The 22108-nt window shown below is 53.3% G+C and overlaps 1 protein-coding gene across 1 annotated transcript; it reads left to right on the top strand.

Annotated features, from left to right (window-relative positions):
• The first annotated feature begins 869 nt into the window (after positions 1 to 869).
• On the top strand, positions 870 to 21886 carry Plcd1 (phospholipase C delta 1). The gene is made up of 15 exons (XM_004662095.2): positions 870 to 1002; positions 5555 to 5719; positions 10534 to 10762; positions 16027 to 16156; positions 16247 to 16478; positions 18080 to 18281; positions 18376 to 18520; positions 18600 to 18749; positions 18844 to 19002; positions 19225 to 19384; positions 19553 to 19669; positions 20802 to 20980; positions 21073 to 21205; positions 21283 to 21432; positions 21540 to 21886. The coding sequence occupies exons 1-15, from the start codon at positions 900 to 902 to the stop codon at positions 21623 to 21625; spliced, it is 2340 nt and encodes a 779-aa protein (XP_004662152.2). The 5' UTR covers positions 870 to 899; the 3' UTR covers positions 21626 to 21886.
• The last annotated feature ends 222 nt before the right edge of the window (positions 21887 to 22108 follow it).

Consider the following 22108-nt stretch of genomic DNA (forward strand, 5'->3'; position numbering starts at 1 on the left):
TTTAGAAAAATTACTTACTTATTTCTATGCGTAGATCACTTGCAGTACAAATGAACACCAGATGCACACACCAGTTTGTCCTATCTGATTCTACGTGGGAACTAGGGACTTGAACTTTTTATTGACACTGGGGGCTTTCTGCGGTCAGCATTTAAAGGAAAAAAAACCAAAAACTGTTTCAAGAATTGTATTTGCATCTGGCAACTTGGGGATGCCCCAGCTCAGGATGGGGAAACCGAGAGATGGAAAGCAAAGCTAAATCACGGCGAATCAGATGAGTGATGGAGGTTAGGTACGTGAGCAGGCTCTTTCTGCCACCCAGCCCAGCTTCCATCCCCCACGGCTCACTCCATTCGAGTCCCTGCCAAATGCTCGCTGCCCACCAAAGACAGACAGCCCTGGTGTCCCGGGCCAGGCTGGGCAGTTGGAGCCATCCTAGGACTTCCCGGCCCAGGCTCCACCCCTAGCGCCTCTCGGCTCGCGCGCCCGGCCAGGCCGAGATTCCGCCCTCCGGGCCGGCGCCGTCCCGCGTCCTTCCGAGGTGTGGCCGGCTCTCCACGTCGCCTCCCGGGCAGTGGCTCCCAGCCTGGCCTCCCCGCCCCAGCCCGCGCCCTGGCCTCTCGGCTCTGCCCCCGAGCAGCTCTCGGGATGACTGCTTCCCCGCCTCCTGAGTTCTATTTGCAGCATGCCCTCCCCCCGCCCTCCGCCCTCCGCCTGATTTCGGATGCTGGCCACGCCCCCCAGAGCTGGCCCCGCCTCCCTGACCCGGATTTCTCTAGCGCCCCGCCCCTCCTCTGGGATGCCCAGCTCCGCCCTCTCGAGGCCGGACTCGGGCTGGCTTCTGGAGCCCGCTGGGTCCCCAGGACGCTTGGCCGAGGCAGGGGCCACCTTAGACAGCCATGCAGTGTCTGGGGATCCCAAGCCGGAGGCGGAGCCGCTCCAGGGAGCTCTACCTGCAGGAGCAGAGCCTCAAGGTGGCAGCGCTCAATGGGCAGAGGCTGGGTAAGGGGCACAGGGGACACTGGACAGCCAGCTGTCTGGAATGGGAAGGCAGCTGGAACGGGGCATCGGCTACTTATTCCCTCCGAGCATTAGAGTGGACGTGCTTGGTGCTTCTGAGGGGGGGCGGTTGTGTGTGCACATGGAATGGAGGTGACTACTGGGGGGATTAGATACCCACCCTGTCCCTGTGTGGACCTCGGCTCGTGTCTCCCCCTCACTGACTTAAAAGCTCAGAGTAAGCGGCTTCACGTGGAGCCGGGGTGACTGTGAAATCCAGTGAGGTCCAGCGAGGTACCAGGCAACTGTGCGGTGTGTGACAAGGGGCGACCCAGGTGTGACTGCGTGACTCTACCACACGCGTGGCACTGTGCGGCCACTGGCACTGAAGGTGAGTGTCTGCTGGAAACTCACGTGTGTGACCCAGTGTGATACTGTTTCATGAAGTGCGGCTCTTTAGGCCAGATGTGACAGAGTGTGACCCACGGTGACTGAGTGGTTCTCCCATTCTGTGTTACGGTGTGGCTTTTCTGACGACATGGCTTTGTGACAGTGCGTCCCTGAATGGTGGCTGCTTGCTTCATAGTTTTGATCCCGGGAGAAGGCGGCTTACTTCTGAGTCCTGACCCGTCCATGCAACTTCCTGCAACCTCAGGTTCCTCACTTGTAATGTGGGATAATAACACTGCCTTCCTCAGGGCTGGTGGAGGGCTAAAATACAGGTGTGTGAGCGGTATCTATTCAAATATTAACTGTGATTATGGAAGCTGCTGTTATTATCATAATAACATTCCTGCACTATATGTGGTGTGCCTGTGTGTGGAGAAGGGGTACGCTTGTGCGACTCCTTGTGACAACGGGTAGTTTGGGGAACACTGTGTCACTGTGAGTGGCTCACTGTCTCTTGGGGGTTGTGCCTGGGAGCGTGTGGCTGTATGTGGTGATGTGGTATGTGACAGTATGTTCATGTGGCTGTTTCTCAGTGTGGCTGTGTGTCCCTATGGGCCCAAACCAGAGTCTCGTCGTTATATGGGCAAGATCCTTGGCACTCCTGACCTCCTGTTGGCACCTGCAGTACGTTCCATGCCTTCCATGTGGTCACGTACCTGTGTGCAGCTATCCTGGGCAGGTTGGGGAGGCCACTGGGCTCAGAGACCCCCTTCCAGTCCTCCCAAGGCTGAGTGAGTGGGACTGAGCGAGGGGTTCTCACTGTCTTTTCACATGATAAAGGAGTAAGGGTACGGGGGTGTGCCACTGGAGGCCTCAGAATCAGGAGTTTAACGATAGAGGTTCCTGCCTACCCAGTTTCCCAGTGGGTCGTGGCTGTCATCTTTCTGGAATTATCTAGGCCCGCTTGGGACTGAAGCCCACCTCCTGGTAACCGGGTCAGCAATGGGGGTCTTATCTCTTCCAAACCCTGTAGGCAGACAGAGCCACCACCCGGTTCCAGGACAGGATAAGCTTGTCATCTCTTTATGGACAAGAGGGTGGGGTTCACCTTCTGCTTCCTGACAGTCCCCCCATTCCCATCCAAACTGTTAACAGTTGCCTGTCCTGTTTATGCCCAGCTTGGGGCGGGAGGGGTGGGAGCTGGCAGATGGCAGAGAGAGGGCCCTTTCAATTGTACCTGTGCCTCGGGAAAGACAGCAGAATCTCCCAGCAGAGGCCAGAGGTGGCTCTCTATTCTCGTAACCTGGGAATTCCCTTGCCTTCCCTCCCCTGGGGCCCTTAGGCCCAACCAGCCATTCCAGACATAGGAGCCTCCTTTTCCTCCACTAGGTCTCCCTGGTGCTGAAGGAAACTGACTGCCCATGCTGAGGCACAGTGTCTTTGGAAGTGGGTGAAAGACACCTGGGCCAAAGGTGGGGCAAAGTGACATCAGACTGTCATCTGAGGAAGTGCAGGATGCTTTTTCCCATGCCTGGCTGGAACAATAGAGAAGATAGTTGCCTGAAGCCATATGGGGTGGGTGTTAGCTCAGGGCTCTCTTCCCACAGGAAGTGGGAACCTTGAGAGGGATAAAGATTATCAGTGATTGAACTGGGCATGGTGGCTCACACCTTTAATCCCAGCACTTGGGAAGCAGAGGTAGGAGGATCCCTGTGAGTTCAAGGCCACCCTGAGATTATATAGAAAATTCCAAGTCAGCCTGGGCTAGAGTGAGACCCTACTTTGGGTGAAAAAAAAGAAAGATGGACAAAATAAAAGAGAGACCGATTGAGAGGGTGAGGGGATATGATGGAGAGTGGAGTTTCAAAGGGGGAGGGAGGAGGGAGGGAATTACCATGGGATATTGTTTATAATCATGGAAGTTGTCAATAAAAAATATTTTAAAAAATAAGATGGAAAGGCTGAAGAGATGGTTCAGCAGTTAAGGTCCTTGCCTGCAAAGCCTAACGACTTGGGTTTGATTCCCCAGAACCCATGTAAAGCCAGATAAACAAAGTGATGCATGCATCTGGCGTTTGTTTGCAGCAGCTAGAAGTCCTGGTGTGCCTATTCTCCCTTTCTAACTCTCTTTCTCTTCAGAAATAAATAAGTGTAAGGTGGGGAGACTGGAGAGATGGCTCAGCAGTTAAAAGTGCTTGCCTGCAAAGCTTAACAGTACGGGTTCAATTCCCTAGTACCCATGTAAAGCCAGATGCACAAAGTGGCCCATGCATCTGGAGTTCGTTTGCAGTGACAGGAGGCCCTGGCACACACATATTCACCTCTCAGTGTCTATGTCTTTCTCTGTCTTCATCTCTTTCCCAAATAAATAAATAAAATATGAAAAGGTGGAGTGCCATTGAGGAAGACATTGGATGTGGACCTCCGCACACGTCCCTGTCTGCACATGAGCACACATACCTTCACATGCATGTGCCCACACACATATGCTCACACGTGCTCAAACACGTGCAAAATAAAAGAAAACGTGGGGCAAATAGACTGGAGCCAGAGAACGTGGTTAAACTGGGAGAGGATAGCAGGGGTTGGGTATCTGGGCTCAGAAAAGAAAAACGCCGCCGGGCGCGGTGGCACACGCCTTTAATCCCAGTGCTCGGGAGGCAGAGGTAGGAGGATTGCCGTGAGTTCGAGGCCACCCTAACACTAAGGAGTGAATTCCAGGTTAGCCTGGGCTAGAGTGAGACCCTACCTTGAAACATCAAAATAATAATAAATAACTTAATAAAAGAAAGAAAAGAAAAAAGCCAATGGCTTTGAGGGCTCTCCAACAGAGACCCCTCAGATGGGACAGTTGGGGGGTGATTCTTGATACAACCTGTCTCCCGGAGCAGCAAGACAGCGATTGCTGGGCCACAGCGTCTTGGTGACAGAACTGAGGTGGCCCACTGGCTGCGAATAGGGCTGGCTGCTGGACTGCAAGTGGCAAGGGTGGCATCAACTTGGGCATGCACGTGCGCATGTCACCTTCCAAGTGTGCCTACTCCTATATCACCTTGATGGAGTCGTTAAAGGTGGTGTAGAACTTGCCTTTATCCCGTTGGTCCAGGGTCTGTTTAGAGCCGAGGACTCCTGAGGAGGTAGGCTTGGAACCTCCAGGGTGCTTCCCACCTTGGCCTGTCGGGAGAGAGGAGCCCATGCCTCAAGCCAGCAGTTGACATCAGGGCCAGAGAGGACAAGCAGGCAGGGTTCTGTCCTCCTCATGGCCTTCCTTGACTTCAGGGCTACTCCTGTACTCTCTCAGGGGTCTCGAACCCACAGCCTCAGAGGAGGGGGGAGCAGAAAGGAGCACAGCGCTCCCAGCAGGGCAGTCACACCCGCAGTGGGCTCGTCGTCCACTCCTGGGGGCAAACGTCAGAGACTCACTCAGGCACACTTGGGGTGAGGGAGACAGGGGAGAGGGTGCCTGGGAGGTTCCCACAGCAACATGGGGCTGACCACCCCCAAGAACTGCAGCTGCTGTTTCCACAAGCTTCCACAGATTCTTGCATCACCTCAGTGGAGCCCCTCTCTGAGGCGAATGGGGTGTCATTATCATCCCATTTGATAGATAGTCAAGCAGAGGCCCAGGTCACACAGCTGGCCAAGAAGAATGTCTAAACCCCATCACAAATGGTATTGGGCCATTGGTGGTGGGACAAATTTGGCTCCATGATGTCCTGGGGGTCCACTTGTGGCTGTGTCTGACCCTTTTATTCCCTCCTTTGCTTTGTCTTTTAGTCCTAGCCTCTTACGTGAGCAGCAGGGGCCCATCTCCCTCTTGTTGAGCCAGGTCATTTCCTAGGGCTCTGGTCTTCCAGAAACCAAGCCCTTTTTTTTTTTTTTGGTCTTTTGAGGTAGGGTCTTGCTCTAGCCCAGGCTGACCAGGAATTCACTCTGTAGTGTCAGGGTGGCCTCCAACTCGGTGATCCTCCTACCTCTGCCTCCCGAGTGCTGCTGGGATTAAAGGTGTGTGCCTCTACATCCCTGTTCAGCTCTTGGGGACAGGTCATGGTGCCTAAGCACGGTTTTAGGACTAAGAGCGTAACACGGCCAGTGTGGGGCTACATCAGCCTGGACCCTGGAGGAGGAGGTGGCATCTCACCAGCCTTGGCCCTCCCTCTCGCAGGCCTTCAGGGCGACAAGGACCTCCAGGCCCTGTTGAAAGGCAGCCAGCTCCTGAAGGTGAAGTCCAGCTCATGGCGGCGAGAACGCTTCTACAAGCTGCAGGAGGACTGCAAGACCATCTGGCAGGAGTCTCGCAAGGTCATGAGGTCCCCGGAGTCCCAGCTGTGTGAGTGCCCGGGGCCCCGGGGGAGGAGGCAGGGTAAGGGTTAGGCCAAGAAAGCTGGAAGCCAGTCACGGAGCACAAGCACCCCGTTCTATTACTGGTTTTGCGAGCGCTGCAGCGCCTCAGGCTACGCACTCCGCTCATGTCTTGGGGCTTGCAAGGAATTGGCAGGTGCAGACTCAGCAGAAGGGCGAGTTGAGAGAGATTCGTTTGGGCTGGAGAGATGGCTGAGCAATTAAGGCGTTTGCCTATGAAGCTTAAGGACCCAGGTTTGAATCCCCAGCACAAATGTAAGCTAGATGCACCAGGTGGCACATGCATCTAGAGTTCATTTGCAGTGGCTGGAGGCCCTGTTGCACCCATTCTGTCTCCATCTGCCTCTCTCTTTCTCTCAACTAACTAAATACCAGCCTGGAACTACAGAGTGAATTCCAGGTGAGTCAGCTACTGTGAGACCCTACCTTGACCCCCCCACACCAAAAAAATTATACATATATAGAGAGAACTTCTTAGAAAGAGGAAGAACTAGGAAGTAAATCATAGGGCTGCCACTGTTCACCCTCTTGAGGAATCGAGTTTAAGTTCAGATTGGACTTCATTGGCGTTCTCACCAGGGTAGGCTGATGTCTGTGCTCTTTGGGGCCTGGAGCCTTAACCAATCTCTATTACCTTGGCATTGGTCATTCAGGCAGCAGGGCCTGAGATGATGCAAACTAGGCTGGCTGGGGTCAGGGAGAGCTTCCAGTTGAATGACCTGTAGGGAAGCGGAGGCCTAGTCTGGGTCAAAGAGGACAACCATGGGATGAAGACCACAGGTGCGGAAGCTCTCTGGGGATGGGGGCCTCTTACCATGACCACAGCTCAGAGGCAAGGAGGGAGCTGGACAGGGTTGCCTGAGCTCACAAGAACTGCCCAGGATTTGTAGAAAGGAGGGAAGATGGGCGGGTCAGTGCTCCAGGTGTGGTAGGCCAAAAGCTAGACCCAAAGTCCAGAGACAGATAAGATACTTCCCGGTGTGAGTGGGCTGGACGTGAGGTGGCGTGCAGGAGGAAGGACTTTCTCCCCGGCCCAGGAAGATTGGGGTGGAGCGGGCTGAGACAGCAGGAGAGCCCATAGCTGGGACACTCCCTCAAGGATGTGGCACGGAAGGCTTTCTGGAAGCTTATGTGAAAAATCTCAAGAACCCAAGACTAGGGCTGGAGAGATGGCTTAGCGGTTAAGGCATTTTCCTACAAAGCCAAAGGAGCCTGATTCAATTCCCTAGGAGCCACGTAAACCAGATGCACAAGGGGGCACATGCATCTGGAGTTCATTTACAGTGGCTGGAGGCCCTGGCGCACCCATCCTCTCTCTCCCTCTCTTTGCCTCTTCTTTTCTCTCTTCCAAATAAATAAATAAATAAGTTTCTTAAAAAAAAAAAAAACAAGACTGAGGGTGATGGTGCAAACAGAAAACGCTGTTTCCTACAAGATCTGGGAGGAGTTCTGCAGACTGTGCCCTTCAATGCAGGAATTCCCTAAAGGTCCTGCTGTTCTTTTTTTTTTTTTTTTTTTTTTTTTTTTTACTGACAGGAAAGTTTTAAGTCCTGTGCAATGGTGGAACTGTCTCTTGCCTGCACTGCCCAGTAAGGGAGCCACCAGCCGCAGCAGGAGGCTAGTGAGCCCTTGACATTGTGGCCAGTGGTTAACTGAGGAAGTAGGTCTTTAATTTAATTCAATATTTATTGAACTAGCCAGAGGTGATTGGACAGTGCAGATACAGAGAGATCATTGCTGTTGGGTTTTCTGATCTCTGGAAAGCCTTCCTTGATTCATCTTTCTGCAGCTGTGCCATTCCCCGCCCTCCCTGGAGACCCAGGGCCAGCCAGCCAGCATGTGTGCGGGAGGGAAGCCAAACCTCGTATCAGCTCAGGTTGATAAAAAGACGCTGGAAGGGATGTCAGTAGAGTGCGATTAACCCAGGAAGCAGATCTTGGGACAGGAGCCATAGAAGATTAGCATGAAGCAAGCCAGGACACAGAGGGAGGCTTGAGGTTGGCCAGGCCTCAGGACACAGAGGTTTGAGATATGGCCTGCCTGCTGGTGGTCTGTGAGAGACCCCGAGGTAAGGCAGGGCAGAAGCAGTGTCAGGTGGGAAAGGCTTGACTGGGTCCTTGGGCTATGAAGGTTTCTGAACTGGGCAGGACAGGACGGGGACTGAGGGGATGGGACGCTGCCTTCTTTTCTTTTATGTATTTATTTTAATTAATTTGAGTGAGAGACAGAGAGAGAAAGAGGCAGATAGAGAGCAGGGAGGAAATGGGCGCAGCCACTGCAGACAAACTCCAGAAGTATGTACCACCTTGTACATCTGGCTTACGTGGATACTGGGGAATCAAACCTGGGTCCTTAGGCTTTGCAGGCAAGCGCCTTAACTGATAAGCCATCTCTCCAGCCCTTCTCTTGTTTTTCATTTATTTACTTATTTATTTTTGGTTTTTTGAGGTAGGGTTTCACTCTAGCCCAGGCTGACCTGGAATTCACTATGGAGTCTCAGGGTGGCCTTAAACTCATAGCAATCCTCTTACCTCTGCCTCTCGAGTGCTGGGATTAAAGGTGTGCCCCACCATGCCCAGCTCTCCTTTTAGTTTTGAGACAGGGTTGCACTGCGTAGCCCAGGCTAGCCTTGGACTTGGGCTCCTTCCGCCTCAACCTCTTGAGTGGTGGGTTAAAGGTATGCTTGCTCACTTTGGGCTTGGGGGAGGGGAGGCTCTGAGGTGTACTCAGCAAAGCACCCTGAGGGCAGGGGGTGGGCTCAGTGGGTAGAGAGCTTGCCTGGCATGCACAGAGCCCTGGGTTCCATCCCCAGCACTATAGAGAACCAGGTGCGGTGGCCCACAGCTGTAAGGTCAGCTCTGACAAGGCGCAGGCAGGAGGATCAGAAGTTCAAGGTTATCCTCAGCTACATAGAGAGTTCAAGGCCTTCTTGGAATACATAAGACTGTTTAAAAAAAAAATGGGGGCTGGAGAGATGGCTTAGTGGTTAAGCGCTTGCCTGTGAAGCCTAAGGACCCCGGTTCGAGGCTCGGTTCCCCAGGTCCCACGTTAGCCAGATGCACAAGGGGGCGCACGCATCTGGAGTTCGTTTGCAGAGGCTGGAAGCCCTGGCGCGCCCATTCCCTCTCTCTCCCTCTATCTGTCTTTCTCTCTGTGTCTGTTGCTCTCAAATAAATAAATAAATAAATAATTTAAAACTTCACAAAATTATAAAGGTTTTTTTAAAAAAATAGGGCTGGAGAGATGGCTTAGTGGTTAAGCGCTTGCCTGTGAAGCCTAAGGACCCCGGTTCGAGGCTCGATTCCCCAGGACCCACGTTAGCCAGATGCACAAGGGGGTGCACGCGTCTGGAGTTCATTTGCAGTGGCTGGAAGCCCTGGCGCGCCCATTCTCTCTCTCTCTCTACCTCTCTCTCTGTCATTCTCAAATAAATAAATAAAAATCTTTAAAAAAATAAAAATGAAAATGAAAAAAAGAAAGAAAAGACCCGGAGCCCTCCTCTGTCCCTGGCCCGGCAGACACTTCACAGCCCAGGAGTGACTCCTGACTTTGCCATTGTACGTGGCGCCGCACAGGCTCTTCTGCTGGGCTCCTGCCCTGATACGGGGTTTCCTGTTAGCTGCCAGTGGATAGGGCCACAGTGGGAACTGAGGTCTTGCTTTGGAGCCCTGCGGATTCCTGGGAGGGTGCATGCTGTGCTGCGTGCACCTACTGTTCCGTGGGGATAGGAAAGGAAGCGGGAAGCGGAAGACCTCCTCCCCCGCCCCCCACCCACTTGTGTTTCCAGCAGCAACCCTGGCCGGGGCTGCAGAGATGGGAGAGCTGTGCGCGCAGGAATAGCCGGTCAGGCAGGAGAACCCGTGTGAGCAGATGGAGGAAGGAAGGCCGGGAGGAGGGCCACCAGAGAGAGGACTTTGTTGGCACTTCTCTTCTGTGTCAAGTGCTGACACTGTTACCCTCGGCTGTACCTTACCCCTGGGGAAACGGAGGCCACGTGAGGGAGGACTGGTGCACTCACCCCATTTCTCTTTGGCCCTGCTTCCTGCTCTCCACATGTCCCCACTGTCCACCCCATGACCAGTTGGTTCCCAAGCCAGCAGGATGTTATCAGTGGGGATAACAGCTGGCCTGTCTCTCCAGAGCCATGGGGCTGTGGGCCGGGGGGCTCCATGGCCCAGGCTTCCTGTTTTCCTTCCTGACCCTGGGTGGCTCCCGCTGCCTAGTGGGGTACCTGGGGATTAGCAGGGATGAGCTCGCTTGGCATCCAGATGGCCCAGAGCTCCCGCGTCCCACCTTTCAGAGCCTGTGGGCCAGCCTGGTCACATGTCACACACGTGGGGCCGCAGGTGGCTCGTCAGAAAGGGGGCGGGTGGACTAGGGTCCCGGACAGATGGATAAGGCTGACTGGGTGGAGTGGGGCAGGGAAAGCCTGGGTTCTACCAGAAGGCTCAGCAGGAGCCTGGGCGGGGGCGGGGGGGGGAGTTAGCTCTCTGCCAGGCTCTGGATGGAACGTTGGGATGGTAGCATACAGGGTCTTGCTTCTTCTTCCTGAAGCTTGGAGGGCTGGGCTGTGACAGGAAGACCCATCCTGGGCTCCTAAGGACAGAGTAATGTAACCCCACATACCTCTGAGGGTGCACCCCCCACTCTGTCCCTTGGGAGCCTGTAGGGCAAAGCCTTCCTGCACCCCTCTTCTGAGGGGCTCCTCTCTAGCTTTGGCCATGTCAGGGACAGAGACGAGTCTCATAGCGTGCTCTGCTCCCCCACGACCCCCTCTTGCAGTCTCCATCGAGGACATTCAGGAGGTACGCATGGGACATCGCACAGAGGGCCTGGAGAAGTTTGCCCGAGATGTACCGGAGGACCGCTGCTTCTCCATCGTCTTCAAGGACCAGCGAAACACACTGGACCTCATTGCCCCGTCATCAGCAGATGCCCAGCACTGGGTGCAGGGTCTGCGCAAGATTATCCACCACTCGGGCGCTATGGACCAGCGGCAGAAACTGCAGCAGTATCCTCTTGGTAGCAGTGGGCTCAGGCTCTACCTATGGACTGACTGTCATTTTCCAGGGGCAGCAGCCCCAGGGTGGAAGGTGTTTTGGTCAGTTTGGGCTGCCATTACAAAATCTCAGAGTATGGAAGTTACTTTCTTGTTGCCGTGACAAAGTACCTGATAAAAGCAATTTTAGGAAGGCAGGGAGGGTTTATTTTGGCTCGCAGGGTTTTTGTTTTGTTTGCATATGTATGTGAGTGCAGTAAGCATGTGTTTTTGTATGTGGGTATGCACACAAACATCTGGCCAGAGGTGAACATCTTAAGTTGCTCTCCACCTTATTTTTATTTTCCTGAGATAGGGCCTCATTGTAGCCCAGGTTGACCTGGAATTTACTCTGTAGTCCCGGACTGGCTTTGAACTCACAGAGATCCTCCTACCTTTGCCACCCAAGTGCTGGGATTAAAGGTATGTGCCACCACGTCCAGCTTCCACCTTGTTTTTTAATTTAATTTTATTTATTTGAGACAGAGAGAGAGAGAAGCAGATAAAGCAAGAGAGGGAGAGAGAGAGAGAGAGAGAGAGAGAGAGAGGGAGGGAGGGAGAGAATGGGTATACCAGGGCCTCTAGCCACTGCAAACAAACTCCAGATGCAGGCACCACCTTGTGCTTATGTGGGTACTGGGGAGTCGAACCTGGATCCTTAGGCTTTGCAGGCAAGTGCCTTACCCACTGAGCCATTTCTCCAGTCCCCACTTTATTTTTATTTATTTATTTTTCTTAGATATGGACGTATTTAGTATGTAAACAACACATGTTGGTACCGTCCTTTCCCCACCTTATTTTTTGAGACAGGCTCTCTTACTGAACCTAGAGCTCACTAATTTGGTGAGATTAGTTACCGTGGAAGCCCCAGGATCTTTCTGTCTCCACTCCCCCAGTCCTGGCACCCAGCTTTCACGTAAGTGCTGAGATTCAAACTCAGGTCCCCTGGCACTGGGGTTCTTGTGTGGCAAGCACTTTGCCTACGGAGCCATCCGTCCAGCCCCCTGGCTCATGGTTTGAGAGAGTGCAGTCCATTGTGGTGCGGAAGGCGGATATCCGGTCGTGGGGGCAGGAGGCAGCCTGTCACATCACATCCGCAGTCACGAGGCAGAGGACACGAATGCTGGTGTTCTGCGTGCTTCCTCCTTCCCCCTATTTATTCAGCCTGTGACGCCAGCCCGTAGGGATGGTGCCCACATTCAGAGTGGGCCTTCCCGCCTTGGTTGAATCGCTCTGGAGATGTCCTCAAAGACACACCCAGGGGTGTGTCTCCTAGGTGACTCCACCTCCAGTTTCTCTGGGTCCTCACATGGAGCAGAGGGATCTCTCTGCTTCTTAGGGGCTAACTTCCTCGTGCAGGCCCCACCCTCCTTATCTCTCCTAAACTAAATAACCTACTAAATTAGGCTCTGCCTTCAAACCTTTGTATTGGAGGTAGGACTTCAAAATAGGACTTCTGTTTGTTTGTTTTACAAGGTAACGTCTCACTAGCTCAGGGTGGTCTTGAATTTACAGTGATCCTCCTACCTCTGCCTCCCAAGTGCTGAGATTAAAGGCGTGCCTGGCTTCAAAATAGGAATTTTAATGAAGTTTTTTTAAAAAATATATATTTGAGAGAGAAGAAAGAGGGAGAGAGAGAGTGAGTGTGCCAGGGCTTCCAGCCATTGCAAACAAACTCCAGACACGTGCACCACTTTGTGCATCTGCCTGGGGAATCAAACTTGGGTGCTTAGGCTTTGCAGGCAAGCACCTTAACTGCTGAGCAATCTCTCCAGCCCCACAAGATGAATTGTAGAGGAATACCATCCTATCCCTAGTAGAAGAGAAGTGGAGAAGATTCTCTCTTTGTTTTGTTGTGACCTAAGACCAGGCAACTCTCTAATACTCTCATCCCCCACCCCCCGTGGCTCCCTCTAAAACCAGTGTGGAGTCTAGGAGGCAGCGTCAGTGAGAGACAGGGTGTGGGGCGTTGTAGTCACAGTTTGAGATTCCTGAACTTTTCCTTCTGGGAATTGGAAGGCCATGCATATGCTCTGGAACCATTCTTTGGGGAGTGGTGGTATTTCTCTGAGTCAGGCCAGCCTGAGGGCTTAAAACAAAGCAACGTCTGAAACGCAGTTGCAGAGTTCATCCCACGTGGGTGTGTGTATGATTCAGTGGCCAGGCTTTGGGTGTTTGTGGGATTAGAGTGGAACCAGTTGCATTTTGTTTGTTTGGGACAGGGTTTTGCCTTATCGCCCACGCTGGGCTGGAACTGGTGATCCTCCCGCTGCTGCCTCTCCCGTGCCAGGACCCCGGGTGGATGCCACCTCGCCCTGCTGTTCCCTTTTTATGACAGTGTTATGGAGGATATAATTCACGTGTCATAAAGTAACCTAGTTAAAGGGTTGAGCCCGATTTAGTGCTTTTTAGTATTCAGAGTTGTAAGGCATCCCCACAATCTGTTTCAGAGCTCAGGCTGACCTGGAACTTACTATGTAGTCTCAGGGTGGCCTCAAACTCACAGCAATCCTCCTACCTCTACCCCCCCCCCCCCACCGAGTGCTGGGATTAAAGGCGTGCACCACCATGCTCGGCTTGTTTAATATTTTACTGACAACTCCCTTAGATATAGACAATATAATACGATCATCCCCTCCCACCACCTTCCCTTTCCCCCTCCTAGATACTGCTTTCATGGGACTCCTTCTTCTTTCCAATGAGTCCTGCTTCTATTTTCCCTTCCCGTTTTGCAGGGCTTGTGTAGGTAGCATGGGCCACTGTGAGCTCAGGAATACTGTGGCCACTTTGTGTCTGGAAGACAGCATTGCAAACCACTTCTCCCCTTCTGTGGCTCTTCAATCCCTTTGGCCACCTCTTCCACAAGGAGCCCTGAGCCTTGGAGGGTCGATGAGATAGATGCTTATGTCTGGCTTCTTTCATCTAGCATCGTGTTTCATCTTTCATCTACTTTGTAGAATGGATGTGTATACACTTCAGTCATTCCACCTGCTTCATAACAGCTCTTTATATGGATAACAATCTGGTTCTTTCTCTCTCTCTTTTTTTTTTTTTTTTTTTTCTGAGGTAGAGTTTTACGGTAGCCCAGACTGACCTGGAATTCACTCTGTAGTCTCAGGGTGACCTCGGTCTCATGGCGATCCTCTTACCTCTGCCTCCAGAGTGCTGGTGTTTTTGTTTTGAACTGGGGTCTCTCCCTGTAGCCTGCCCCTGCTCTTTTATAATTATTCATTTATCAAATAAGAGATCTGAGAGTCATTTCCATGTTGGGGCTTTTATTTAATATCTGAAAACTGAAACATCAGTTTTTGTGGGGGTGTATGTTTCTTTTCTCTGGAGTATGTCCTAGAAGCAGGATTGCTGAGTCATAGGGTAACTTTTTACTTAACCCTTTGAGGAACTGCCAAAATGTTTTCCAAAGAGGCTATAGGTGTTTGCACTCCACCTCAGTTGGGATTAAAGTGTTGGGATTAAAGGCATGAACCACCACACCCAGCACCCTTTTCCACCTCTTTCAACAGTGTTTAATGTCTTTCAGAGCTTGTTTTACCATGTAAAAAAAAAATTAAACCAGACATGGTGGCGCAGACCTTTAATTCCAGCACTCGGGAGGCAGAGGTAGGAGGATCACCATGAGTTAGTTCAAGGCACCCTGAGACTCCATAGTGAATTCCAGGTCAGCCTGAGCTAGAGTGAGACCCTATCTCGAAAAACCAAAATAAAAATAAAAATAATAAAAAATAAATAAGTAATAATAAATAAATAATTTTTAGCTGGTACTAGAATGAAACCCTACCTTGCCAAAAAAAGAAGTTTTTTTTGGTTTCTTGAGATAGGGTCTCACTTTAGCCCAGGCGGACCTGGAATTCACTATGGAGTCTCAGGGTGGCCTTGAACTCACAGAGATCCTCCTACCTCTGCCTCCCGAGTGCTGGGATTAAAGGCGTGCGCCGCCGCGCCAAGTTTATTTATTACAGAAGACAGAGTAAGTATGGGCGCCCCGGGACCGCTTGTTACCACAAATGAACTCTGGATGCGTGCTTTACGTTGTCTGGCTTTACACGGGTCCTGGGGAATTGAACCTAGATTGGCAGAGTTTGTAAGCAAGTGCCTCTAACCATTGAGATAACACCATCTCTTGAGCCCTAACATTTTTATATTCTAAGTGACTTTTTATTTATTTTGATGCTATATCTCTTCTCTTCCTTTCCCTCCTCCTCCTCTTCCTTAAGGCAGGGTTTCATTGTAGCCCAGGCTGATCTGGAACTCACTCTGTAGTCCCAGGCTGGCCTCGAACTCACAGTGATCCTCCTACCTCAGCCTTCTGAGTGCTGAGACTACAGGCATGCTCCACTATGCCCAGCTGTTTTATTTTTTGAGACCTCATCTCATGAAGCCCAGGCTGGTTTCAAGCTGGCCTTGAACTTCAGTTTATATCCTTAAAAAAAATTATTTGTGTGTGTGTGTCTGTGTCTGTGTGTACACCAGGGTCTCTTGACACTGCAAGTTTATACTTGGCTTCACATGGATGCTGGGGAATAGAACCTGGGCCAGCAGGCTTTGAACCACTTGGACCTTGAATCCCCAAACACTTGTTTTGTTTTCATTTATTTATTTTAGTTTAATTTGTTTGTTTGAGACAGGATCTTATGAAGCCAAGGCTACTAATGTAGCTGAGGATGGTCTTGAACTCCTGATCCTCCTACCTGTAACTCTTTTTTTTTTTTGGTTTTTTGAGGTAAGGTCTCACTCTGGTCCAGGCTGACCTAGAATTAACTCTGTAGTCTCAGGGTGGTCTTGAACTCATAGTGATCCTCCTACCTCTGCCTCCTGAGTGCTGGGATAAAGGCGTGCGTTACCACATCCGGCTAGAATTTTTTTTTAAAAACACTTGCTTGTAAAGCCTGCTGGTCTAAGCTCACTTCCCCAGTACCCACGTAAAGCCACATGCACAAAGTGGCGCATGCATCCAGAGTCTCTCTACAGTAGTAGCAAGAGGACCTGGCGCACCTATATCCGCTCTCTCTCAAATCAATAAACGTAAAAAGGCAAGAAAAAGAAAAGAGAAGCATCCCTAATTCGATCCAGTGTTCCCCTTCCAAGGCCACCAGGCCTGGCCCCTGCTGGGTGGGCCTTGGGCCTGCAGGGATCCTTGTCCTCAGCCAGCTGAGGCTTCACGGGACCGGGACCTTGGTGGGTATCAGGGTTGCTGGGTTCTTTCCTTAGTTCTTGCCTAGCTGGATTCACTCCTGCTTGCGAAAAGCTGACAAAAACAAGGACAACAAGATGAGCTTCAAAGAGCTGCAGAACTTCCTGAAGGAACTCAACATCCAGGTGGACGACGGCTATGCCAGGAAGATCTTCCGGGTGAGCTGGCCTTCTGGGTGAACTTGGCCGTGAGCTCTTGACCCGCACCCCACGCCTGCTCTAAGCTGGCTGGCTCTGCTGGCTTTACAGGAATGTGACCACTCCCAGACGGACTCCCTGGAGGATGAGGAGATTGAGGCCTTCTACAAGATGCTGACCCACCGGGAGGAGATCGACCGCGCCTTTGCCGAGGCTGCGGGGTCCTCAGAGACCCTGTCGGTGGATAAACTGGTGACCTTCCTGCAGCACCAGCAGCGAGAGGAGCAGGCGGGGCCGGCCATGGCCCTCTCCCTCATTGACCGCTACGAGCCCAGCGAGACTGGTGAGGGTCTGGGCGGCCTGGGGGGGGGGGCTCGCAGGGGACCGCAGCCAGAGAAAAGAGGGTCAGAGAGAGCCACCCCTGAGACCGCTGGTCAGTTGTGTGGCCATGTCTGTGAAAGTACTTAGGAGACAGAGGTCCAGCATCAGCTCCTCCCTGGACCTCAGTTCTCTCAGAGCCTCTTTCAAGGGGACTCTGAGGACCCCACATCGAGAAACAGAGATCATCGCTTCTTGGCCTTTGGGCTGAGATAAAGCGAAGAGACAGAAATGGCCAAGATAAGATGTGGTGGCATATGCCTGTAATGCTGGGGAGGTGGAGGGGGGGGGATCGCTGAGGCTTGCTGACTGGCTAGTCTGACTGAACCCCAGGCTCAGTGAGAGACTCTCAAATAATAAGGTGGAGAGTGGTTGAGGAAGACACTCAGCACTGACCTCTGGCTTCCACACCTGCACGCACGTGTGTACACACAAACGTGCATACACGTGTATACACACTACACATGCCAGAAAAATGCCTTCGTGGGTCTGGGTGTTGTGGTCACTCCCGTAGTCTCAGCACTCACTTGGAGAGTGGGGCGGAAGGCTGAGTTGTCTGACACAGACAAGGACTGGCATCATGTCGGCAGATCCGCACGCATGTGGCTTGTAAGGAGGCTGAGGCAGGGTCTGGGGAGATGACTCGGCAGTTAAAGGCACTTGCTGGCAAAGCTTGCTGGTCCCGGTTCAGTTCCCTAGTCATCCGTGTTGAAGCCAGACAGGCATTTGCCTGCAGTGGCAAGAGATCCTGGCACACCCATATGTGTGCATGTGCACACACACACACATGCAATTAAAAAATCAAAATTAAAAAAAAGACACAGGGGCTGGAGAGATGGCTCAGAGATTAAAGTGCTTGCCTGCCAAGGCTAAGGACCCAGGTTCAATTCCCCAGCACTCATGTAAAGCCAGATGCACAAAGTGGCACAAGCATCTGGAATTTATTTGCAGAGGCTGGAGGTCCTGGCACAACCATTCTTTCTGTCTTTCTCTGCTTGTAAATAAATTAATTAATTAAAAAAAAATTCCATGTGGCTGGAAAGGCCAGGGCTAGTTCTCCTTTCTTCTGCATGGCCATTCTGGGCTCCAGCTTTTTTCTTTTCTCTTTCTTCTTTCTTGCCACGGTAGGGCCTTGCTCTAGCCCAGGCTGACCATGTAGTCTCAGGGCAGCCTCGAACTCACAGCAATCCTCCTACCTCTGCCTCCCGAGTGCCTGAATTAAAGGCGTGCGCCACCATGCCTGGCTAAGGTCCAGCTTTGATACATAAATTAGAGAAGATGGAACCTTGCTCTGGAGAGGGCTGCCTCCTACTGGCGACAGGAACAGGTGACCTGCCTTTGATGCCCTTGAGGACGAGGGAGGGAGAAGACGGGGCATCAACCTGTGCTGTGACCACAGTCTTCCCAGGAGACTCAGACCTCTCTCCGAGAGCTGCCGCAGGCCGGCCGGGGTTCGATGGGCAGGCACGGGGGAAGAGCGCTCCTGCCCCACCGCAGCGGGCGGCAGCCTGGGGGGCTGCGTGGCAGCCGGCTCTGGCTGGCAACAGCAGGCTTCTTCCTCCTCAGCCAAGGCACAGCGGCAGATGACCAAGGACGGCTTCCTCATATACCTTCTGTCAGCCGATGGCAGCGCCTTCAGTGTGGCGCACCGGCGGGTCTACCAGGACATGGGCCAGCCGCTCAGCCACTACCTGGTGTCCTCCTCTCACAACACCTACCTGCTGGACGACCAGCTCGCCGGGCCCAGCAGCACGGAAGCCTATATCCGGTGCGGCCCAGGAAAAGCATCACTGGGGGCGAGTCTGGGTGGGACCCAGCAGCGGGACCTGGGGAGGTGCTAGCCTAGCTGTCCCTCCCTGCAGAGCCCTGTGCAAAGGCTGCCGCTGTTTGGAGCTGGACTGCTGGGACGGGCCCAACCAGGACCCCATTATTTACCACGGTTACACTTTCACCTCCAAGATCCTCCTCTGCGATGTGCTCAGGGCCATCCGGGACTATGCCTTCAAGGTGGGCGTGCCCCTGGGGGTGAGGAGAAGACAGCAGGGGTGGCATCCCCTCCTCACGCATCTTGGGACCCCCCCCCCAGGCATCCCCCTACCCAGTCATCTTGTCCCTGGAGAATCACTGCAACTTGGAGCAGCAGCGCGTGATGGCAAGACATCTGCGCTCCATCCTGGGGCCCATGCTGTTGGACCAGCCACTGGACGGAGTCACCACAAGCCTGCCCTCCCCTGAGGTACAGGGTGGCGCCTGGGGTGCCCAGAAGGCAGGGAAGGGGCCTGGCTGGCAGACCGGGTGAGTCCTGAGCAGCTGCCCCTCTCTGGGCCTAGCAACTGAGAGGGAAGATCCTGCTGAAGGGGAAGAAACTTGGCGGTCTGGTGCCCGTGGGAGGGGACGGTGGCTCCGAGGCCACCGATGTGTCCGATGAAGATGAGGCGGCCGAGATGGAGGACGAGGCTGTCCGGAGCCGAGTGCAGCACAAGCCCAAGGTTCTAGGGTGGTGGGGCAGCCCTGGGTCCTCCCCACCTCACCTTCAGGGGACAGTCGCCTTGTCTCAGTTCTCTGTGGCTGCCATTCAGACCCTCTGCCCTCTTTCTCTGTCTCCCCCTCCCCCACCTCTCTCTTTCTCTCTGTTGTCTGGGTTTCTGGTTCTCAGTGCCCACCTTGTCCCATCCTCTTGGCTCTAACCCGGGCCCCCCCACGGCCCCCAGGAGGACAAGCTCAGGCTGGTGCCAGAGCTCTCCAACATGGTCATCTACTGCAAGAGTGTCCACTTTGGAGGCTTCTCCAGTCCTGGCACCTCCGGGCAGGCCTTCTATGAGATGGCTTCATTCTCTGAGAACCGTGCCCTTCGGCTGCTCCAAGAGTCAGGTAAGCCCCTGTCCTGCAGGCCCAGGGTACTGGCCACCTGACCATCTGGGGTAACGAGCTGTGTCTCGAGCTGTCCTCTGACCCCTGCTGGGAACCAGAGCTGACACTCTAAGACTCTTGGGCTTATTGGGAGGCCTCCACTGCTGACCCACCCACGTCTCTCCTTAGGAAATGGCTTTGTCCGCCACAACGTGGGCCACCTGAGCAGGGTCTACCCGGCTGGGTGGAGAACAGACTCCTCCAACTACAACCCCGTGGAGATGTGGAACGGGGGCTGCCAAATTGGTACGGGCTGGCTGGGGCTGGAGGGTGCGTGGAAGGAGCCCTTGGTCCTGAGAGGTGGAGGCCTAGAACCCCGAGGAGATGAGAGGTCTGGGGGCCTGAGCAGGGTGCAGGTGCAGACTGTGAGCTCCAGTGGAAATAAGGCCCGGGTCAGCAAGCTGGTATGTGAGACACCCACCAGCTCTTTGATATTTTCTTTTAGCTTTAGTTATTTATTTGTATGTTTATTTATTTGCAATCAGAGAGGAAGGGAGAGTAGAATGGGCGGGCACCAAGGCCTGTAGCCACCGCCAAGGAATTCCAGATGCATGTGTCACTTTGTGCATCTGACTTTTCATGGGCACTGGGCGATCTAACAACTGAGCAATCTCTCCAGCTCCGGCATTTTCTTTTGTTGCTATATGTGGGTGGGCATACCTGTATGTATGCATAGGATGTGTGTGTATGTATGCATGTGTGCATGGTTGTACACAGGCCAGGGTGCACATGTGGAGGTCTGAGGACAGCCTCAGGCTTTTGTCTTCCCTCTTCATCTGCCTGGACCCAGGCTGTCCCCTCGTTATTTTGTTTTGCCACTTTGCTCCGCGCGGGCCAGTCTGTCTGGCCTGTGAGCTTCCACATTCTCCAGGCTTCACCTATCACAGACACGTGTACTGCTCTGCATCCGACTATGTGTGGGTGCTGAAGGGTTAAACGCGGGCTGGCAGGCTTGTAGCAAGTGCCTGGAACCACTGAGCCATCGCTCCAGTTCTGCCCTTTCAATTTTGCTACCAGAAATGGGATGTGTGGTCACTGTGGTGGGTGGCTAGCAAGAAGGCAGCCAGCATTGGGGTTGGAACCTGCTTTTTGTCCTCCTCCCCCCTCCCCCATTTTTCTGTTTCTCAAGGTACAGTCTCACTCTAGCCCAGGCTGGAACTCACTATGTGGTCTCAGGGTGGCCTTGAACTCACGGCTATCCTCCTACCTCTGCCTCCCGAGTGCTGTGCTTAAAGGTGTGCGCCACCACGCCTGGCTGGAACCTGCTTTCGAATTCACCAGGCTACTGTCGACCTCAGTGGGCCCGATACTTGAGCAGGCGGGGCTTTTGGACCCTGCAGCCAGCCCACACAGCCTGTGACTCTTCTCTTACATATAGTGGCCCTGAACTTCCAGACTCCTGGGCCGGAGATGGACGTGTACCTGGGCCGCTTCCAAGACAATGGAGCGTGTGGGTATGTGCTGAAACCTGCCTTCTTGAGAGACCCCAACACCACCTTCAACTCACGTGCCCTAACTCAGGGGCCCTGGTGGACTCGGAAGCGGCTCCGTGTCAGGGTATGGCAAGACTCGGGAGGGATAGGTGCCCATGGGGTTCCCTTCCCCCTCACTGCCATTCCTGTGCCCTCACCGCCTCCACCTCGCCTCAGATTATCTCTGGACAGCAGCTGCCAAAAGTCAACAAGAATAAGAATTCAATCGTGGACCCCAAGGTGACAGTGGAGATCCACGGTGTGGGCCGGGATGTGGCCAGCCGCCAGACGGCGGTCATCACGAATAATGGTATGTGCTGGGCCTGGGCCTGCGCCAAACTGTTGGTGCTGGCGTCTCGGCTGTTGACCTGATACACGTCCACCTAGGTTTCAACCCATGGTGGGACACAGAGTTTGAGTTCGAGGTGGCTGTGCCTGAACTCGCCCTTGTGCGCTTCGTGGTAGAGGACTATGATGCGTCCTCCAAGAATGACTTCATTGGTCAGAGCACCATCCCCTGGAGCAGCCTGAAGCAGGGTGAGTGTCGGTCCAGGGCCAAGTGGAAGGGGCCAGGCTTCTCTTGGGCTGGGGCCGCGTGCCTGTGGGCATTCTCTCTGAGTAACGGACACTGTCCTTCCCACCAGGATACCGCCACGTCCACCTCTTGTCTAAGAACGGAGACCAGCATCCGTCAGCCACCCTCTTTGTGAAGATCTCAATCCAGGACTGAGCCTGAGAATTCAGTTACGTCCACTCTGAGTGGGTCTGGCCCTGTGTCTATGCCCAGGACAGGGCTGGTATGGCTGCTCCAATCTCTGGTGTGGAGCCAAGAGGCCCTGAACTGCCTTCAGCTGTCTCACACACCACTTTTGCTGCTGTCTCTCCGGGGCCCCAGGACCTCCTCCGTTCCGTTAGAAACAACGCTGCAGTCCTGCCCCGCTGGCCAGCTTTAGGCTGAGAGTTTTTATAAAAATCATATGACTAAGCCTCACAGCTTTTGTTTTTTGTTTTTATTTTTATTTACTTATTTATTATTTGAGAGACATAGAGAGAGGCAGACAGAAAGAGAGAAAGAGAGAAAATGGATGCGCCAGGGTCTCCAGCCACTGCAAACGAACTCCAGATGCATGCGCCACCTTGTGCATCTGGCTTACGTGGGTCATGGGAAGTAGGAACCGGGGTCCTTAAGCTTCACAGGCAAGTGCCTTAATCG

Source organism: Jaculus jaculus, chromosome 17 (genome assembly GCF_020740685.1).
Source record: "Jaculus jaculus isolate mJacJac1 chromosome 17, mJacJac1.mat.Y.cur, whole genome shotgun sequence".
Taxonomy (NCBI): domain Eukaryota; kingdom Metazoa; phylum Chordata; class Mammalia; order Rodentia; family Dipodidae; genus Jaculus; species Jaculus jaculus.

What these genes read in the sequence shown, in the direction of transcription:
- Plcd1 (XM_004662095.2), top strand. Translation starts at nt 900, where the DNA reads ATGCAGTGTCTGGGGATCCCAAGCCGGAGGCGGAGCCGCTCCAGGGAG. An exon ending in GCTCAATGGGCAGAGGCTGG is followed by an intron (nt 1,003 to 5,554) that starts GTAAGGGGCACA and finishes TCCCTCTCGCAG; the next exon opens with GCCTTCAGGGCGACAAGGAC. An exon ending in TCGGCTGCTCCAAGAGTCAG is followed by an intron (nt 19,385 to 19,552) that starts GTAAGCCCCTGT and finishes GTCTCTCCTTAG; the next exon opens with GAAATGGCTTTGTCCGCCAC.